The 21,413-nt window shown below is 39.9% G+C and overlaps 1 protein-coding gene across 6 annotated transcripts in view; it reads left to right on the forward strand.

The window, feature by feature from the left end:
- The window catches only part of FANCC (FA complementation group C), a 183,718-nt gene that overhangs the window by 130,734 nt on the left and 31,571 nt on the right, over positions 1 to 21,413 (forward strand). For all 6 annotated transcript variants that reach the window (XM_072959173.1, XM_072959174.1, XM_072959172.1 and 3 more), the window contains one exon: positions 5,915 to 6,079. In XM_072959173.1, coding sequence (XP_072815274.1) covers positions 5,915 to 6,079 — 165 coding nt within the window. The remainder of the gene's footprint in view (positions 1 to 5,914; positions 6,080 to 21,413) is intronic.

Genomic DNA, 21,413 nt, shown 5'->3' on the forward strand with positions numbered 1-21,413 from the left:
AAAGATGTTAGAGGACTGTGGAAGATAAAATGCTATGGAAGAGACCTCAATCATTTCAGAAAGTGGTAAAGAATAAGTTAGTTTTAGAAAGGGTGAATATTTGAGGAGAAAAGACAGTGTTCACACATAAGAAATCGTTGTGTAGTTCAACAAAAAAATTATCTTTTTGAAAACTTTACTGTTGATTATCAAGAAAATAATACAGCTCAACTAATAATTCATAGGAATTAATAAAAATGTAAACCTTAAATGCAGTTCTATCATGCTTCCATAAACTATTCAGATTATTATTAGAGATTGATACCTAGTTGCGGGGACTGCTATTAAAGGGTAGAGCAGTGTTTCTCAGACTTCAATGTGCATAAGAATCCCCTGGAAAAATGTAAACACATTCCTTGGCCTCACTCCCAGGGATGCTGATGCTGCTGATTCCAAGCACCACACGTTTAGTAGCTCCGACGTGGAGAACATGAACAGATCCTGAAGACTAAAGTATAAGACCTATGAGGCATAGCAGCTCCCATAGTTAGTTAGGAGATTAAAATGAAAATGTGATGTAAAAAACTAAATCAGATGATGAACTGAGCACCTGAATGTCCTAGCATTCACTAAGCTCCTAACTTCTAGAAATGACAGGGGAATTTTAGCAATTAAATATTATAATACTGTAAAGCAAATGAGGCTTTTGATGACCCACAAATTATGAGAAAGGCTTAAAATAATAGGTAGTGGGATATTTTTTTAAGGCAAATATCATAGCCCAAAAAAGGCTAGCAAGAGAGACTACTTCAAACAGTAAGGGTTACTTTGCAAGTGGATTAAAGGAATAGGGGGGTACCTGGAAGCCAGCAAGATGCTTGTCGGACTACTGCAGTAATAGCAGCCAACTAGCTAGTCCCTCATACACTCCTCCTCTTTATCCACTGTCCCCAAACGAGAGACAGCAGAGGTGTCCTGTTTCCAACAAGAAGGAGGAAGAAACCTTTGGAGGATAACAAGCACCAAGTGGCTGTCACCTGCCAGCAGTTCGGGGTGCTCTAATGCCCCGAGTTTATTGGCAGCGCCAACCAGCACTACATCCTGACCCGCCCAACAAGTGCTGGAGGGGGCTGCACGGAACAGAGCTTCCTTGGAGAGGCTAATGTGGAACCCCAGATTCCAGAAAGAGCAAATAAAAGTCACCAGATAGTCGCAGAAAGTTGACACCGTAAGAAAAAATGAACCAAATGTAACAAATAGGAAATGCAAATTTACCAACTATATGCCTTCCCTAGGATGAGTAAATGGATTTAAAAAAAAAAAGGAATAATGAATTGTCTTAAGAATAGTAAGAGAAACGGTCAAATCCTTGAAATACAAATAAGCTGTTTTTCCCTAAAGAGGGGACTTGTGGAGGAGGGGGAGAAAATTCAGTAAACAGGCTGAATAGGAGATACAGCTGAGTAATGGACACTGACTTCAAAGATTGAGCTGAGTAGTTCTCCTAGCATACAGTACAGAAGGACAAAGAAAAGGAAAGTAAGAAAAGTTTTAACTTTTTTATATAGTGATCAAAGCGGGATGTCAGGGAAGATAGTGGATTAGGAAGTACAGGAATCCATTGCTTCACCTAGACAAAAATTTTAGGGACAGAATCTGTCTGATGTAACTATGTTAAGACTCTGTAGTCTATTTGAAGATTTGCAGCTTTCAGGGTAATGCTTGGCCAGTATATCATGGCTAATTTCAGCCATTATCATGGTGGAGGTTACCCATCACCAACCCGCTAGACCTGTGGCAGGCAGCTCTACCAGCATTCCTAGATAGGCTTGCCAGGAGCAGGGTGAGTAGTGCTTGATGAATTTTGGTGTGTAGTATCGAAGGGGAATATGTGCAAATATGTGAAGAGGCTATTAAAATACTCCTGCCATTTTAAACTACATATCTACGTGGGGCTAGACTCTCCATATAGTTCAGTCAAAATAATGTATTGCAACAAGTTGAATGCAGAAGTAACTACAAGAGTCCAACTGTCTTCTTTCAGGCCACATAGGAAAGAGATTTGCAAACATGTAAAAGAGTGCCACTCTTTTCATTAAATATTTATTTGTTTTTAAAAATGTATTATTTAACAAAAAAGGTTATTCATGTTAACATCAAATGGATTTATTATTATTACTTCTAGTGAGTTAATAAATATTTTAGATACCTGTTTTCATTTCAAGCTTGATAAATACCGATATTGATTAACCTCAGAAACAAAAGCTATTTGGTGTTCCCAGTAATTTTTAAGAGTTTAATGCTGTTTGAAACTCAAAAAGTCTAAAAACTACTGTACTATATAGTGAAGATCACAGTAAGCATTCCCCACTTATGTACACGTTACTACTAGCTTTTTAGTGCCTGACTCTGAAGTATATGCTGACAGGCAGTGCTCACTAGATATTGAAGGAAATCAGACTAAGCATATAGTATGAAAAGTAAAAACCAATAATAATAGAGAAAAAGATTATTTATAGAAAGGAACATCTAAAATAAATTAGTATCAGCATCCCTATTAAAATAAAGGGTAATATTATATCCATTAAGCAAGAACAGGATGCTATTTTTTTTAAAAAAGAATATCCAGAGAGTGAAAAGAACAGTTTTTGGAAATTAATAATGAGAGAGTGATAATGGAAAACATAATAAAAGATTGGAAGATAAAATTGGACAATTCTTTCACAATCTAGAGCAAAAAGACCAAGAGATGAAAAAAAGAAAAGAGAAGAGAGAACTGTAGTTCAGTATCCAAAAATCAGAGTTCCCAGAAAAGGAACAGAGAAAAGAATGGTAGAAAATCATCAAAGAAATAATTTAAAAGATCTTTCCTGATTTAAGGTCCACTGAGCGTCCATCACGATGCATAGCAATGAATGCATACCAGCACACATCAATGTGAAATTTCAGAAGGAATATCCAAAAGCTTCCAGGAAGTAGAAAAAAAAAAAAGAAAAAAAGACTTCTATAAAGAATCAGGATTCATAATAGCATGGGATTTTTCAAGAAGGTAAAAGACAGTAGACCCACACTGTCACAATTCACTAGGAAAATTACCAGAATTCCGTACTCGGCCAAAGCATCAATCAAGTGTGAAAATAAAATAAAGGCATTTCCAGACATGCAAAGGTGTCAGGTACTTTACCCATCATGTACCTTTTCTCACATAAGAAGAATAAACCAAGGAAAAAGAAGATGTGAGATCCAGGAGAGTAGGGAAGGAAATCCCCAGGGTGGAGCTCCCAAGATTACTGAACAGAGGAAGTGAAAAACAACCTGTCTAGGTTGGAACAGGTCAGAAGGTTCTAGGAGAAATTCCCTTAAGAAGATGAAATGGTAGAATATCAGATATGTTTGAATGTATTATAAGGAGATTACATACGTGGATAAGAGTTTGGGGTTAAAATAATAAGCAGTGCAAAAAACCAAAAAACAAAAAAGAAGCAAACAAGCCAAATAATAGTCATTGAACCCAGGAAAAACAACGTACTGAGTATCTAAAGAATGAGTTAGGCTTCAAAGTGGTTGCCTCTGAAATCAGAAAATGGGAGTGGGAGTGCTTTTTCAAAAGCTACTGTTTTTCATAAACTTGGAAGAGTTATTTGACTCTTCAAAGATATGTAAGATAGGTGTATCTGTAAGTCTGATAAAAGTAAGGAAAGTTAAACAACAAAAAAAACGCCCGACTTCCTCCTCCCCTCCAACATTGCCTCTGGTCTTGCTGCCTTGGCCTCTGGGTTGTACTCAGCTACTCCAGGCCTCTGTGTTTGCTTTACGCCTGTCTACAACATTTTTCTCCAGGATACAAACATGGTTTGTTTATACTCCTCCTTTAGATCTCTGCCTTCACACTCCCCTCAGTAAATTCCTGCCCTCCTGAACCCCTTGATGCACTGAACTTTCAGCATCGCACTTGGTGTCATCTGGCGTTTCATTCTTTCCATTACTACGCTTTGTCTTTGCTTTTGTATCATGACCATCGCAAACAGCCTCGAATATAGGAAGGGTTTCAAAAAATATTTATTTAAATGAATGAATAGGACAATGTGCACTATTTTAAAATAAATTCACTGAAAAGGAAATACAAGTGGGTAACAAACATAAGTCATCAGTCTCAAAAGTTATCAGAAAAATGCAAATGAGAGGAATGGGATACTTTTTGTCTAGATTAATAAGAAATGAAAATATCCAGAATAATATCAGTGGCAAGAGTAGAAAAGTAAACTGGTAGTCTTTTGGAAAGCAACTCAATATGCAGATACTCACGTGGGGGCTTGAGAGGCAGGTGCAGGGACACTGCTGCAGCAGTACTGATGATAGCGAAAAATAAGAAACAGCCTACGTGCCTCTAAACGGAGGCAATGTTAAATTACAGAAGACATGTGTTTTTTAATAATAGACGGCAAGTATTAAAAAAAAAAAGAGGAACGGCTATATGTTCTTTATCATGGTTTCATTTGTGTTTCACCAAAAAAAGCAAAGGCTAAATTTCTAGACTTACGATTATATATGAGATTTAAAGAGAAAATGCTAGAGAAAGAGCTAATAGCATACATCCTAGACGTCCATTTCCTTGATTTCTAGTTATTAATTTATTCATTTAATATCTGTTCCTTGAACTATAAGTAAGGAGTTGTGCCTACGTGCCACGAACAGAGGAGTGAGGGAAAAGCGCCTGCCCCTCCAGAGCTGGTATCCTGGCAGGAAGAAACAGACCATGAATAATAAACAAGCAGATGCATCATAGGTCAGGTGATGAAAAATTCTCTGAAGGAACGTGAAACGGGAAGAGAGATAGGAAGTACACAGCAAGATGAGAGGATTTATGCTATGTTAAGCTCTGCTGGAGCTTTCCGCAGTAATGGACAAATCCTGTGAATTTGCATTGTTCAGTACAGTAAACCACTAGTCTCATGCAGCTGTTGGAACTCTTGATATGTAGCTAGTGCAATTGAGGAATGGACTTTAAAATTCATTTCATTCAAATTAATTTAAATTTAAGTTGCTACGTGTAGTTGATTGCTACTGGATTGCTCAGCACATTTATATGGAGTGGTCAGGGAACCTCCCCTCTCCCCTTTATGTAAAGCAACATTTGAGCTGGGACTTTTATGAAATGAGGGCACTAGCCGGGTGTTCCAGGCAGAGTGAACAATAGGACCTTTTCTGGAGTAGTCGGAGGCCGGTAAGGCCAGAGCAGAACGGGCAAGGGTAAGAGTTGAAGGAGATGAAGCCAGAGAAACAGGAGGGGCCCTACTGTGGATGGAGTGCCTTGGCAGCTAATACAAGGCTTTGCTTGTTTTCCGTGTGAGATGGGAAGCCATTTCAAAGCTTTGAGCCGACGAGTGTAGTGATTTGGATTTTTAAAGAGTTGCTGGAACTGTTCTGTTGATAAACAGTGGGGGTGAGGGCAAAAGCAGGGACAAAGTTAGGAGGTTCCTAACTACCCCGGGCTGGAGGTGATGGTGAATAAGTGGGCAGTGTTGGAGTGTAGAGTAGTAGTCTGATGAATTGATGATATTAACTGCTGGATAAGACAGGGACATGAGAGAAAAGGAGGAATCTAGGATGGACCTCAAGGTTTGGGAGCACAGAAGGAAGAGAACATTTGGGGAAGGAATTCAAGAGTTCTGTTGGGCATGGTGAGCTGGAGGTACCTGTAAATGGTTAAGCCAGTCCTGTCAGTGAGTGATGTTAAAATGAGAACCGCCGCCAGAGGCTTTCTTCCTAGAGAGCTGTGTAAGAATTCATAGATGGTGTTAGGGTAGCCCTCTTTATGTGAGGGGCAAAGCAAGTGACCTGTCATGAACCTTTTCAGCATAAAGATTTTACAAGCGTTTAAGTACATGTGGTTCTAAGATTTGGGTAATTATTTCTCATTTTATTTATTCCACAGAATGGCTCCTGAACGAGTAAGGTCCCTGTCACGAGTTTGTGTCCCACTTGTTACTCTGCCAGATTTTGAACCACTGGTGGAGGCTCTGCTCACCTACCATGGACAGGAACCTCAGGAAATGCTCTGGCCTGAGTTCTTTGATGCTGTGAATGAGGCCTTTTTGCTGTAAGTCATGACCATTTACTTAATCATCCAACTTTGCTTTTCCTTTTCTTAGACTATGTCACTGTGTTGGAGACACAGTTTTCAAACATTTTGGTCTCGGTACCACTTTGCACTCCTAAATATTGAGGATCCCAATGAGCTTTTTTAAAAATATGGGTTCTATCTATCAATATTTACCATATTTGAAATGAAAACAAAAGTTTTAAAAATATTACTTCATTTTAAAGTAATAATAAATTGATTACATGTTAATATAAATAGCATTTTTTAATGAAAAAAATAATGACCTTTTCCAAGAAAAAACTGTCTAACAAGAGTGGCATTGTTTTCACATTTTTGCAAATCTCTGTATTATCTGACTTAATACAGCTGGGTTCTCATATATGTTTCTGCATTCAGTCTGGTACAATATGTTGTTTAGGTTGAGGTATATGAAGAAAATCTTTTGTTTGGTAAAACTGTAAGTAGAAGTTTGTACTTTCTGGTCAACAGCTTACCATTTTCTGCATCCCCCAGTCCCTGGGAACCATCAGTCTAGTCTCTTTCTATGAGTTCAACTTTTTTAGATTCCACATAAAGTAATACCGTATCTGTGCTCCTCTGTCTGACTGACTTCATTTAACGTAATGCCCTCAAGATCCATCCATGTTGTCACAACCTGTCACAGCAAGGGTTTCCTTCATTCTCATGGCTGAATAGTAGCCCATTGTGTGCATGTTACACACACAGACACACACACACACACACACACACAGTTATTGAACAAAAGTTCATGTGCCTAGTGAGGCCAAACAAACTGAAACTTCGGAATTTGGAGCAGAGAGAGATTTATTGCTGGACCGAGCAAGAACAGGTGGCTCGGGCTTGAAAAACCCAAACTCTCCAATGGTTTTCAGGGGAGAGTTTTTATAGGCAAATTTGGAGTGAGGGCTGCAGGGTGTGGCTTCCTTCTGACTGGTTGGTGGTGAGGTAACAGGGCGGTGCTCCAGGGTTCTTGGACTCGTCCTGAAGCTACCGTCCTTCTGGGTGGGAGCCTTAGTTCCTGCAGCAGAACTCAAGGGTATTGTTATGTGTATTTCTTTTCTGTTCTTACTGCATTAGGTGAACTTTCTAGTATGAAATTCAAAAAGCATGGAGCAAGGGGACATCTTTGCCTTAGTGGGCAAAGTTTTGAGTTTCTTACTATTAAGTAAGAAATTAGTTATAAAGATTCTGTAGATATTCTGTCAATTTGAGGAAGTGCCTCTCCATTCCTAGTTTACTGAGAATTTTTGTATTGAATGGGTTTGGATTTTATCAAGTGCTTTTTCTGCATCTATTGATGTGATCATGTGAGTTTTCCTTTTTAGGCTGTTGATGTGATAAATTACATTGATTGCTTTTCAAAAGTTGGACCAGCCATGCATACCTGGGACAAATTCTACTTGATTGTGATGTTTAATTCTTTTTGTAGGTTGTTGGATTGTTTGCTAGTATTTTATTGAGATTTTTTGATCTGTGTTCGCCAGATACTGGTCTTTGTGTTTTCTTTTCTTGTAATGTCTTTGCTTTTGGTATTAGTGTAATTCTGGCCTCATGGAATGAGTTAGGAAGTATTCTCTCAGCTTCTATTCTCCACAAAAGATTGTAGAGAATTGATACAATTTCTTCCTTAAATGTTTAGTAGAATTCATCAGTGAATTCATCTAAGTTTGGTGCTGTCTGTTTCAAAGGATTATTAATTGTTTATTTAATTTCTTTTAAGAGATATAGGACTACTTATTTAGTCTATTTCTTCTTGTGTGAGTTTTGGCAGGTTGTGTCTTTCAAGAAATTGGTCCATTTTGTTTAGGTTATCAAATTTGTTGGCATAGAGTTGTTAGAGTACTCCTTTATTATTCTTTTGATACCTATAAGATCTGTAGTGATGTCTCCTTTTTCATTTCTAACATTAATAATCTGTGCCTCTGTCTTTTTTTTTTTTTTCCTACTTTCCAGTTAGCCTGGCTAGTCGCTTATTTATTTTATTGGTCTTTTTGGCAACCAGCTTTTGGTTTCACTGATTTTCTGTATTGAATTCCTGTTTGTGGTTTTATTTCAGCTCTGATTCCTGTTTTTTCTTTACTGTGTATTGAATTTCTCCTTTTTCTAGTTACCTGAATTAGAAACTTAGATTATTCATTTTAGGTATTTCTTATTTTCTCAATATGTATTCAGTGCTATAAATTTTCCTCTAAGCAGTGCTTTCACTGCATTCCACAAATTTTGGTAAGTTATGTTTTCATTTTCATTTAGCTCAAAATAATTTTAAATTTCTCTGAAGGTTTCTTCTTTGATTCATATGTTACTTGGAAGTGTGTTGTTAAATCTCCACATAATTTGGGATTTTCAAGTTATCCATTTGTTATTGATTTCTAATTTAATTCCACAGTGTCTGATGACAGACATTGTATGATTTCTATTCTTTTAAATTTGTTAAGGTATGTTTTATAGCCCAGAATATGGTCTATTTTGATGAATGTTCCATGTGAACTTAAAAAGAATATATATTCTGCTGGGATTGGATGAAGTAGTCTATAGATGGCAGTTATATCCAGCTGATTAACAGTTTGTTGCATTCAACTGTGTCCTTATGGATTTTCTGCCTGATGGATCCGTCCATTTCTGATAGATGGATGTTGAAGTCTCCAACTATGGTAATGAATTAATCTGTTTCTCTTCGCAGTTCTATTAATTTTACATTTTTGACGTAATTTGACATTCTGTTGTTAGGCACATACAAGTTAAGGATTGTTGTATCTTCTTGGAGAATTGACCCCTTTATCATTTTGTAATGAGCTTCTTTATTTCTGATAAGCTTCCTTGCTTTGAAGTCTGCTCTGTTTGAAATTAATACAGCTATTCCTGCTTCCTTTTGATTAGTGTTAGTATGGTATATTTTTCTCCATCCATTTAGTTTTAATCCACATGTGTCTTTATATTTAACATTGGTTTCTTGTAGACAGGGTATATTTGGGTCTTTTGTTTTGATCCACTCTGTCAATCTCACTCTTTTAATTGTGCATTTAGACCATTGAGGTTCAAAGTAATTATTGTTATTGTTGGACTAATATCTATTATATGTATTACTGCTTTATATTTGTTATCCTTGTTATTTGTTCCTCTTTTTGTCTTCCACTCTTTTTCTGCCCTTCTTGGTTCTAATTGAGCATTTTATATGATCTCATTTTATCTCCTTTCTTAGTGTATTTGTTACCTGTTTAAAAAATCTTTTTGATTGCTGTAGAGTTTGCAGTATGCATCTACAGCTAATCCAAATTCACTTTCAGTTAAAACTATACCACTTCACAGGTAGTTGAATACCTCATAATAATAAAATAATCCTGATTCCTCCCTCTTGTCCCTTATGTCTTTGCTGCCATTGATTTCACATGTATGTGAGCATGCTTAAGCATATATATATATACATAAATATTCATAATTGCATATGTTTTTCCTATCATTATTTTGAGCAAACTGTTATCTGTTACATCCACTAAGAATAGTAAAAATTAAGGTTTTAATTTTGTCTTCAGTTATTCCTTCCTCACAGCTCTTCGTGTAGTCCTGAGTTTCTGACCTATATTATTTTCCTTCTCTCTTAAGAACTTCTCTCAACATTCCTTCAAAGCATGTCTACTGGCAACAAATCTCAATTTTCATTTGTCTGAGAAAGCCTTTTTTCTTCTCCACTTTTGAAGGATAATTTCATAGGTACAGAATTTTAGATGGTGAGTCTTTTTCTCTCGGTACTTTAATATGTTTCATTTTACTCTCTTCTTGCATGCATGGTTCCTGAGAAGTTGGAAATAATCTTATTTTTGTTCCTCTGTTAAGATGTTTTCCCCTCTCTGACTTCTTTCAGGATTTTTCTTTACCTTTGTTTTTTTTTTTCTTTTTTTGGTAGTTTCAAAATGATATGCCTAGGCATAGGGTTTGGCATTTATCCTCTGTGTGTTCTCTGAGCTTCCTGGAATTGTAATTTGGTGTCTGACATTAATTTGGGAAAATTCTCAGTCATTATTGTTTCATGTATTTCTTCTGTTCCTTTCTCTCGTTCTTCTTCTGTTACACTCATTACACATACGTTACAGCTTTTGTAGCTGTCCCACATCCCTTAGAAACTCTGTTCTGTTCTTTTCAGACTTCGTTATCTCTGCTTTCAGTTTTCAAGGTTTCCATTGACATGTCCTCTAGATCAGAGGTTCTCTCCTTACCGAGTCTACTAATAAGCCCATCAAAAGCATCCTTCCTTTCTGCTGCAGTGTTTTTTATCTGGCATTTATTTTAGGTTCTTCCTTAGTATTTCCATCTCTCTGCTTACACTGCTCATCTGTCCTTGCACGTTGTCCTCTTTATCCATTAGAGGCCTTAGTATATTCATCATAATTGTTTTTAATTTCTGTCCTGATAATTCCAACATCTCTGCCATGCCTGGTTCTGATTCTTGCTCTGTCTCTTCAAATTGTGGTTTTTTCCCTTTTGTTATAACTAGTCATTATTTTCTTAATAGCCCGACAAGATGTATTAAGTAAAAACAACTGCTGTAAATAGGCTTTTGGTAATGTGTCGAGGTGTGAGGGGAGGGAAAGTGTTCTGTAGTCTTACCATTAGGTCTCAGTCTTTTGGTGAGCTTGTGCCTCTGGGCTATGAACTTCCCAAGTGTTTCTCAGTTTTTTCTTCCTTTTACATTCTTTTAGGATGCCTAGAGCTGGCTGGAAGTGGTTATTTGCCTTCCTGCAGGTCAGACTCTGATCATATCCCAGCAAGTTAGGCTGTGGCTAACTAGCTTCCCCCAAGGGCAGGCCTTACTAAGAACAGAGTGCTTTGCTGTATTTTTAAATGATTCCTTTCCCCCTCTTCCAGCCTAAAGCAGGAGTGGCTTTTTCTCCAATATTTACTGTGAGAACCTGGTTGGGGCTCCTGGAGGTCAATCTCACAGTCCTGAGGGGGCCTTCTCTCTGACAGAGTCCACCTGGAGGTTTTAACTCTCTGAGTCGTTCGCACTGAGCCTCTAGCCATTCGCTAAGTGGTTTCTACTTGTGGGTCCCTGCTCCAGTAAGCCATGATTCCCTGTATTCACTTACCTGTTATCTCCAGTCTTGGGGCCAGGGTTTGCCCTGTGTCTTCCCCCTCTTAAGAATGCGAGAAGAGTTGTTGATTTTTCAGTCTTTTTTATGTTTTTTGTTTTTTCTTACTTTTGTTAGTACAAAGTGGTGACTGGCAAGCTCCTTACATACAGAACAGGAAATACGAAGTCTCTATATGGTGCATTTTTTAATACATAACTACATTACTGTTATTATATCTAAAAATTGACACTGATTCCTTAGCAACACCACAAATTTAGGCCGAGAGCAGAGTAAATTCTCCTGGTGGTTTTTCTGGAATTTTGAGTACAAAGTCTACACATTGCATTTGGTTGGAAGGTTTAGAAGTCTCTTTCAATCTGTAGGTTCCCAATCCCTTCTTGGTTTTGTTTTGCAGATTATTTGTTGAAGTAGTTTTGTTGCTTTTCCTCCTTCTCAAGTTATAGAGCATTCTACCATCTTGAGTGTGATAAAGGGTGCAGTCACCTCCTCAACCCTCCATTGACTTAAGATGCTCCCTTAATCATATACCGTCATCCCTCAGTATCCACAGGGGATTGGCTCCAGGACTCCCGTGGATACCAAAATCTACAGATGCCCAAGTCTCTCATATAAAATGGCAGAGTATAGTTGGTGGTACAGTCCGCCCTACTCCTCCACGGGTGCAGAGCCCATGGGTACAGAGAGCCGACTGCACTCACCTTCTGTGTGCGTTTCTGCCTGTCTTCTTATTTCCTGTTGCTTCTTTGGCCTATTGTATATTCATGCACGAGTGCCACTTTGTTTGAATGACAGCATCTTTCTAATATGCTTAGTATACAATAAGATTATTCCCCCTTATTTCTCTTCTTTTTCAGGGTTTGCCTGGCAATTCTTGATTATTTTATCTTTCAAGAAACTTTGAAACCAATTTGTCAATTTCTAGGAAAGTTAGGCCATGTTATTTGCAGGGAGGCTCGTGTTAGATATATGGATTGACTGAGGGAAACAGGCAGCTTGATGATGTTAAGGGTTTCTGTCCACCTACCCAAGAGCACTTACATCTTTCCATTTTGTTCAGGTTTACTTTTATGATCTTAAGGAATCTGACATATTTTCCACATAAAGATTTTAGATATTTCTTATTCCTATGGGCTTATTTATTTATTCATTCATTCCATAATAAGTGGAACTTCTTCCCATCTTCAGATTGTCTTTTATTATATCATTACATTTGGAAAATGAATAACCTCAAAACTGCCATCATTCTTTCAGAGGAAGTAGTTACTGGTAGAGTATTTGTCATTTTCCATACGTAACTCGTAAAAACTAGAATGTATATTTTAATTTCACTTTTTATAAAATGTTATCTAGGAATTTGTTAAGGTAAGATTTAGAAAGAAAGGTTAGATTCTTAGATTTTTTTTTAAAAAGATGAGGACATAATTTTCATGGTTAAAAATACAAAGTCTTTTCTTCTGTCTGCTCCAAACTTACGTCAAAATTTATCCAAGAGTCTGAATTTCCTAAGAAGTCTGATCAGTTATTATTGTTACTTATGGAAGATACTGAGTAATAATCAGTCTGAAAGTCTGTAGAATTTGGCAAGTGTGCCCCACACGCGTGTGCCCTTCACATCATTTACAGGCTGCAGGTGTTTCACACTCCAAAGCAATTTTTCGGAGTATTTATTTTTAAGTAAAACTGCTCTTTGGCGTTCACCTTGGTAGCTCTGTTCTGGTTTATTTAGCAATACATTGTTATCAAAGAATATGGTCTTAGCAACCTGTATTTCCAGTCTTGCTTTCTCAACACGAGTTGAATTAAAGGGAAAGAGAAGGGGAATGCCCCTTTGCATCCTCTGTGAAACCCCACAAAGCTGTTGCAGAAATTACTGGCGAGAAGGAGATGCACTTAGAGAATAGCCACCCTTATTCCACCCGCAGTGCTCAGACGGAAAGCCGAGGGCTGCAGCTCCATGAGTAGGCCTGACGTCCTTTGCTATTTATTTTGCTTGTGATAGCATGTTCTCCCTCAGCAACTAATAAAATTTATTTGGTTTGGAAAATTATGTCTGCTAATCCGTAGGGAACAGACTGTCCAGAAACGCTGGGTGGTCTTCAGCTTGTCCAATTCCTATGGCTTCAGCTCAGCAAGTTCCCCAAACAGTGGCGTAAGGGCTGGAGGCTTTCCATGGACACTTTCCCATGGACAGAGCATCCCAGCCACATGTTGACACGGGGAGGTTGATTCGATCAATCAGTGCAAATTACCACCCCGACACCAGCACCCCCTTACCCCCGGCCCCTTGAACAGTTCCCCAGATGTGCTGCGTGGTCATTTAGAAACCACATACTTTCTGTGACCGATGTGCCCTGCCCTGTGTTTAGCCTTCCAACTATTTGCTTACCACAGTTACCAGTGGGATTTCATCTGGTTTACGATTGGCTGGGTGTCTTTGGCTTTAGCTTCCAAATACAGTCATGTATTTTCAGAAATGGGCAGCTTGTCTTCTTTTAAACAGCATATGCTTACCCATCTCTGCAGTTTAGTTAACCCAGAGGAACCTTATAATTTCTTGGCCTAAAAGTCAAGCCTAACTTCTCAAGTCTATCCCTGGTGTTGCCACCTGCAGGCTCCAGATTGCGTAACACCTTTCTGGGAGGGCTCCTGCAATTCCTTCATAAGTATATGGAGTACAAGTACTTCTGCTTGACGTGTCCTCTAAGGTAAATCTAAATCCATTGCTTCAAAAATATTGGGAAGTTTGACGACTGGATGGAGAATTTTTTCTGCACGCCGGAATGAATGAGCTAATGAACAAATGAAAGAAGGAATGGGTGCGTGACTGACTGACCAACTGACCTCACAGGCTGGCTGGGAGTGTTAAAACACGCTGACCATACAGTTATAAATTGCAGACCATAACACTTTTCAGAGTTAAAAGAGGTGCCTGTTATCATTATGGTGGGAAGCAGACACAGACTTGTCCTCGGCACACCAACATATTTAAATGGGTGCAGTGCCCACGGTATGTTTGGCGCGGTGCCTGGCACCAGGATAAACAGTCACTGTAAGCACAACGCTGCTGTTATCATTGTTGTTGGCTTTAATAATTATTATATTATTTTTGATAATGTTTTATTAGGTTTTCTCAGGCTTGTCTCTTCTCCTCCTAATGAAATTACGACTGAACTAAGGCCAGCTATAAGCAAAATTCCCATTGCTGAAAGAACTAATACAGCCTTCAACGATGCTTAATAAGAAAAAAAAATTACAAGAAAAAGCTGACCTTCAACCAAGCTTCACATTTTGTGTTTTTTTCAGCTCAGATAAGAAAAATCAGGCTTTCAGTGTTGTCAGGATAGGTGAACATCTAAACGAGGAAAGGCTAGTGTAACACCAAGGACAGAAAACCAGCAAAGCACTAGGAGCAACCACAACTCCCATCTTTAGCTGTTTATTGAGACTTCCTAACGTCACCCTTTTTTTCTTTCTTTTTTTTTTTTTTAATAAGATATGGTCACAAAATTAGTCACTAAAAAAATTACTTTTCAAGTAAAAACCCTGCTGGTGTTGATTTGAAATAGACATTCCAGTATGTTTGGGTTTGGACATTTCCTTGCTTGGTGTTGCTGCTCTTTGCTTTGAGAAGTGACTTCTCTGCACTTAGACATGATAACGATGGCACAGTTTCCTCGAGTTTGATGTACTTCTTAGATCGAGTTTTCATGGGAATACTGGGAATACAACCTTTGAGATGTAGTAGAGACTATTCTTTCCAGCTCCTTGGAATTAAATAGTTCTCCAGAAAAGTTGGTCCTGATTTTGGGGGGCTTCTCCGGCAGCCCAAGCAGCCTTGATCTCTTTCTGGTTGGAACACTGCCTGCATTTGTCTCAAGTGAGGAAGCTCTTTCCTCTCTCCTCTGCATCTCAGACAGCGTGAGAACACATTCCTTGCTGATGGGCACCACCCTCATCAGGAACTTTATTGCAAAGAATTGAATTCCACATTCTGGTTTTGTATTACAGCTATAAAAAAAATGGAGCCAAAATTATTAATAAGCAGCTGGACCAGTTTCTTTACATCCTTCCTCTTTTTGTAGACGATGGAGCACACGACTAACTCACGACATTGAGTGGTTGGGGAAACAAAGTATGTTTTTTTTAAATGTCAAGGAGACATCCGTCTAAAAGAACCTAAGAGTGGGAGATGTTGGACAAAGCAGTGTCCTGTCCAGGCTTCTCCTGCTTTGGGTCAGAAATTGTTACTGAGACTCTTAGTGTACCGGGTGTACCGGGAGCCTAGTCCTCAGTACATTAAAGGAGAAAGTTATAATGTGTTACTCGTAAGTCCCAAACACCCTGTCATTTTCCTAAAACAGCCGTAATGCGGAAAATGTCCCGTGATTATTAGGTAGCAGTTTTCGAGTGCCAGGTTTTTATCTCAACCTGTTTTTCTTGAATTCATCATTTTGATCAGTGTCCAGGCTGGGTGGATGGAAGAAGTAAGGAAAGGCCAGCCTTAGAGCGTCTGTGACTAAGACATGTTGAATAGAATGAAACTTTTTGCTGTTCCTAAAGACATTTTTTTCTTTTTTTTGCTTTATTGGCTCTTTAAAATCCCCATAGAAATATACATATTCATTTTATCAGGTCACACAATACAGTACAGAAGTACATACAGAAAATGTCAATTATCCCCTCCTTATCACCCTCCAGTACTTCTGGTAACCATGCCTTATGCTCTTGCAAACATATAGAAATCTATATAAAACAATTTTCTCTTTTTTTTTTTGATTGTTTTATTTTGTGCTATTCTTTTATTCTTTATTGTGAACTGAGCAAAACACAGAAAAAGTATTTCAGAATTACCTAGACTTAATTTTTCTACTTTTCCAAAATCAACTAGTTACATTTATAGTGGAGAAACCATTTTAAGTGTATGTTTTTTTTTAACATTTTTTATTGATTTATAATCATTTTACAATGTTGTGTCAAATTCCAGTGTTCAGCACAATTTTTCAGTCATTCATGGACATATACACACTCATTGTCACATTTTTTTCTCTGTGATTTATCATAACATTTTGTGTATATTTCCCTGTGCTATACAGTGTAATCTTGTTTATCTGTTCTACAATTTTGAAATCCCAGTCTATCCCTTCCCACCCTCTCCCCCCCTGGTAACCACAAGTCTGTATTCTCTGTCCATGAGTCTATTTCTGTCCTGTATTTATGCTTTGTTTTTGTTTGTTTGTTTGTTTTTGTTTTTGTTTTTTAGATTCCACATATGAGCGATCTCATATGGTATTTTTCTTTCTCTTTCTGGCTTACTTCACTTAGAATGACATTCTCTAGGAGCATCCATGTTGCTGCAAATGGCATTATGTTGTCGGTTTTTATGGCTGAGTAGTATTCCACTGTATAAATATACCACCTCTTTTTTATCCAGTCATCTGCTGATGGACATTTAGGCTGTTTCCATGTCTTGGCTATTGTAAATAGTGCTGCTATAACCATTGGGGTGCAGGTGTCATCCTGAATTAGGGTTCCTTCTGGACACTCACTCCAGGAGTGAGATTCCTGGGTCATATGGTAAGTCTATTCCTAGTCTTTTGAGGAATCTCCACACTGTTTTCCACAGTGGCTGCACCAAACTGCATTCCCACCAGCAGTGTAGGAGGGTTCCCCTTTCTCCACAGCCTCTCCAGCATTTGTCATTTGTGGATTTTTGAATGACGGCCATTCTGACTGGTGTGAGGTGATACCTCATTGTAGTTTTGATTTGCATTTCTCTGATAAATAGTGATATTGAGCATTTTTTCATGTGCTTTTTGATCATTTGTATGTCTTCCTTGGAGAATTGCTTGTTTAGGTCTTCTGCCCATTTTTGGATTGGGTTGTTTATTTTTTTCTTATTGAGTCGTATGAGCTGCTTATATATTCTGGAGATCAAGCCTTTGTCGGTTTCACTTGCAAAAATTTTCTCCCATTCCGTAGGTTTTCTTCTTGTTTTATTTCTGGTTTCCTTTGCTCTGCAGAAGCTTGTAAGTTTCATTAGGTCCCATTTGTTTATTCTTGCTTTTATTTCTTCTAGGAGAAAATTTTTGAAATGTATGTCAGATAATGTTTTGCCTATGTTTTCCTCTAGGAGGTTTATTGTATCTTGTCTTATGTTTAAGTCTTTAATCCATTTTGAGTTGATTTTTGTATATGGTGTAAGGGAGTGTTCTAGCTTCATTGTTTTACAGGCTGCTGTCCAGTTTTCCCAACACCATTTGCCGAAGAGACTGTCTTTATTCCATTGTATATTCTTGCCTCCTTTGTCGAAGATGAGTTGATTCTCTCTTTTTTAAGTAGCTTTTTTATAAAAAAAAAAAAACAAAAACAAAAACAGCATCACACCATACACATGACCCTGGAACCTATTTTTTAACTAGCATGTCTTGGGTGTTCCTCAAGAGATATAGATCCAGCTCATTCTTATAAAATAGGAACATATTCCCTGATATGAATGGACCGTAATTTATTTAGCTATTTTGCATTCAAGTTGTTTCTAATTTTGTCTTTAAAACATCGCTGCAGTCAATATCCTGCAACTAATGCCTTTATTTCTGCCATTCAGATTCACAAAAGCATAGTTCTGATGGCCAGGGATATGAATTTTACAGTTTACTAGGTGGTGTCACGTGACCTAACCAGAAGGGCAGAGCCACTCCCTGCCCCCCTCTGAGGACAGCCGTCCTCTGTGCCTGCTTCAGTGCTGGGTGCTGTCACTCACCTGAACATTTGCTGATGTGAGCGTGAAAAATGATACCTCCTTGGAGTGTTAGTTTACCTGTCTTTACTATTAATAAGGTTGAAAGTCTGCATATTTTTATTGGTCATTTATATTTCTGCTTTTATTATTTGCCTCCTTTTTTCCTGGTTTTATTGAGATATAATTTACATTCACTGTAATGTAATTTTTTATTTCAAAACCAAACTGGTGCAAATTTAGAATATTGTGTAGAATACCAATGTGTTGGTCCAACCAAATTTTGTTATGTAAGTATATTAAGATCATATTGCTTTGGTGATTTCTTCATCCAAGATTAACTATTAAGAGTTAAGTCTTTGATGTTTTAGAGCAAAATAGGTTTTTTGTTAATAGATGATTCAAATACTAAACATGGGTCTATAGATTTAATCATTCACAATAATTAGTAGAGTGTGCTCTGAATCAAGGGAAATGAAAAGACAATTGTTAACACACTCAGTTTTTTAAACTCTGAGACTAGAACAAAAATATAATGTACTTCCTGACTTTAGTATAGAACTTACGTAACTCTTATGTAAATATGTAACTAAACAGTATCTTTTAACTCAGATATTCGATGGAACTACCTTTTTACACCAGCTTCCTTTTACTTACACTTATTCATACTCACCTGCTGTCCATTCTCAACAGCTAGTACCTCTGTGCTGCTGGGCATCGCTCAGCCGCTGTGGCCTGATGGGAGACATCACACTTCATGCACACTGCTGCTCAGAGGGCGCGGGAAGGGGGCCGCCTCTGAACTCTCACTGAAGTGAGAAACTTTTCTAATGATGTACGTCTTTATGTCGTATGGATCCTGAAAAAAGATCAGGTGTGATGAGAGCAGGTCAGAAGACATCCCTGTTGTTTGGGAAGGGAGGAGCCTCTGCGGTCTGGTTCTTCCCTCTGCACCTCAGAGCTTTCCTGCCTCGGGGGCTTTCTGGCTCTGAGACAGAGGCTACAGACACCCTCCCTCACTCCCAAAGGATGTTCTTCCTCAAGAAAGCTGGACGGAAATCCTTCCCCAGGGGTCTGTTAATGTGCCTAAGATCAGCTGCAGCCTGGACTTTGAAAAGTCTTCCCTAGGCACTGAAGAGAGCAAACACAGAGTCCAGGCATCTGGCTCACCCAAGAAAACTGTCTGCTCTCACCCCAGGCCAGGCCCCCAACTTCTGAGCAGCACCCCCCACTCTCCTGCCTACAGAGTGGAGAGGCTTCTCTGTGACCTGGGGCTGAGGACCAGCTCCGGCATCGGACCTCCTGGGTTCCAGTCATAGCTGCGAGCCCTTGGTCCCTCTCTGACCTCAATTGCCTTGTCTGTAAAATAAGGGTCATACTGGTACCTGCTTTGTAGGGTTGTTGTGAGGATGAAAATACAAGTGAAGTGCTTAGCGCTGTTGGTCAGCCCTTAACAAATGGCCGCTGCTGGTCCTTCAGCCTCTCCCAGTCCTCTGCGTCTGGCCCATCAGCAGCCAGCCTTGAGGAGCACACAGGCCACCACCCCTGTGTGGTGGCTTCTTGGTGTCACTCCCAGCGCAGCCATCCCCCTGAAAGCCTGCCTGCAGTGCTGGTTGCACTTCCGCCTTAAGTGTCCATCACCCTACCTACCCTCTGTTCTTGGGGAGGTCACAAAGGGCTCCCGATGCCCTCCCCGTGTCCTCAGCCTCTCAGCAGAGTTGGTCAAGCCAGGCCTGCCGCCTCCTCCTTGGTGACACTGTTCTCTGCTTCTGTGTCTCCTGCGTGTCCAGCACTCCTTCTGTCTGCAACTCCTCGGCCTCCTCCTCTACCTGTGGAAACTCCTCAGGGTACAGACCTGAGCCCTCTTCTCTCCCTGTCCAGACCTCTCTCCCTCGGAATTCTCCATTCCCCTGCCCCTCCATGCCAGCTGACAGCTCCCTAATTTCCAACTGGGATACAAGGACCTATTTTGTATCACTGTTGGATTGTGCCTTAGACATTCTAAATTCACATACCTCAAACTGAGCTCTTAGTAAGTCCTTCACAAGTCTTTTCTCCCCTTCTTCCTAGCACAGAAAACGCTCAGTCCATCCATCCTGGAGCTCAGGAAACGTGGAACAGCCTCGATTCCTACTTCCACTTCACCACCTCTCATCAAACTCATTGCCAGTGTCTTGATATTACTGCTGAAATACATTCTGTCTCTCTCCTCCAAGGCCGCCCAGGTCCAAGCTAGCACCCGCTCCCCCGGGATCCTGTACCCGCTCTAGCCTCTGCCCTCAGCTCTCCATGCAGCAGTCAGGGTGATCTTTGAAATGTAAATCAGATCCTGGCAGTCTGCCGTTTAAAACCTCTGGGCCAAAAGATTCCCAGAATAAAATTCCAAAGCTGTACTTCGCCTGTGGTACTGCACAGCCTCATCCCAAGCACCTCTCCTTTGCTGTCCAGGGCTTCTCTCCCTCTGATCTTGCTCTTCCCATCACGGCTACCTCCCCTCTGCTAGAGGGCCCTTCCTGCCACCTAGCTAATCTCTAGCTAAACTCAGCTGGAGAGACGGTCCCTGGCCACCCGATCTAAACTGACTTCCCTGTTACTCGCTTTTACCTCAGCCTGTCCTTTTCCTTCATTGCCTTTATCATAATTTGGTATATGTCTGTGTGCACACCTACCACTGGGCCCTGAACTGCCAGGGGCACGGATTAGGTCTGCTTTGTTCCCAGTTGTTCGGCCTGCACACTGAGTGCCACATGGGAAGTGCTCGGTCATCTTCCTTGAATGCGTGACTGCAGCTCCTAGCTATTGAGTATGACCGGGGAGGTGGCATGGGAGTGGCAGCCCAAAGCACTCATGCCACAATAGAGGGCATCCATAGTGTGGCCCCAGGACGTGCCAGGTGACAAGAGGTTGAGGCACCATAGCAGTTCTTCCCTGCCGGGTGTGGGGAAGGGAGGGAAGAGGGTCCAGCACGACTTCTCAGAAGAGGTGACGCTCGGGGTGAGAATGGGAGAGCAGACAGAGGGTCAGATGCAAGCCATCCCTTCCTCCCTTTCTCCTGCCCTTCTGCCTGCTCCTGTGACAGACCCCACAACGCTTCAGCTTCTTCTAGTCTTGTCCCAGAGTTAATCCAGGACAAAGTCTACAGGAGTTATGCTGAGGGAGAAGAAACAGAGAAACCACTAGAAATTGCTACCCTGGGTCTCGCCTGTTCATTTCCTGCCCCTGTACCCATTCCCTGGGCTCTGTGCCAGCTCCTGCAGAGAAATGGCCCAGAAGTGACGGTGCAGGGAAAGACATTGAAGGGGTTATGGGGTAATGGGGAACCTTTGTGCCTCCAGCTTTTGTTTTTCTTATTAAAAGCAGTAAACGTCTTTGGCAGAACCCGGAAAGCACTCTGCTGCCTGTGATGCTATGGGTGAAAGGGCATGAGGCCTTGGAAAAGCAGGGCCAAGAGCAGAAAGGCAAGTGTCGCCAGGCCAGACTAGGCCCA

Source organism: Vicugna pacos, chromosome 4 (assembly GCF_048564905.1).
Source record: "Vicugna pacos chromosome 4, VicPac4, whole genome shotgun sequence".
NCBI lineage: Eukaryota > Metazoa > Chordata > Mammalia > Artiodactyla > Camelidae > Vicugna > Vicugna pacos.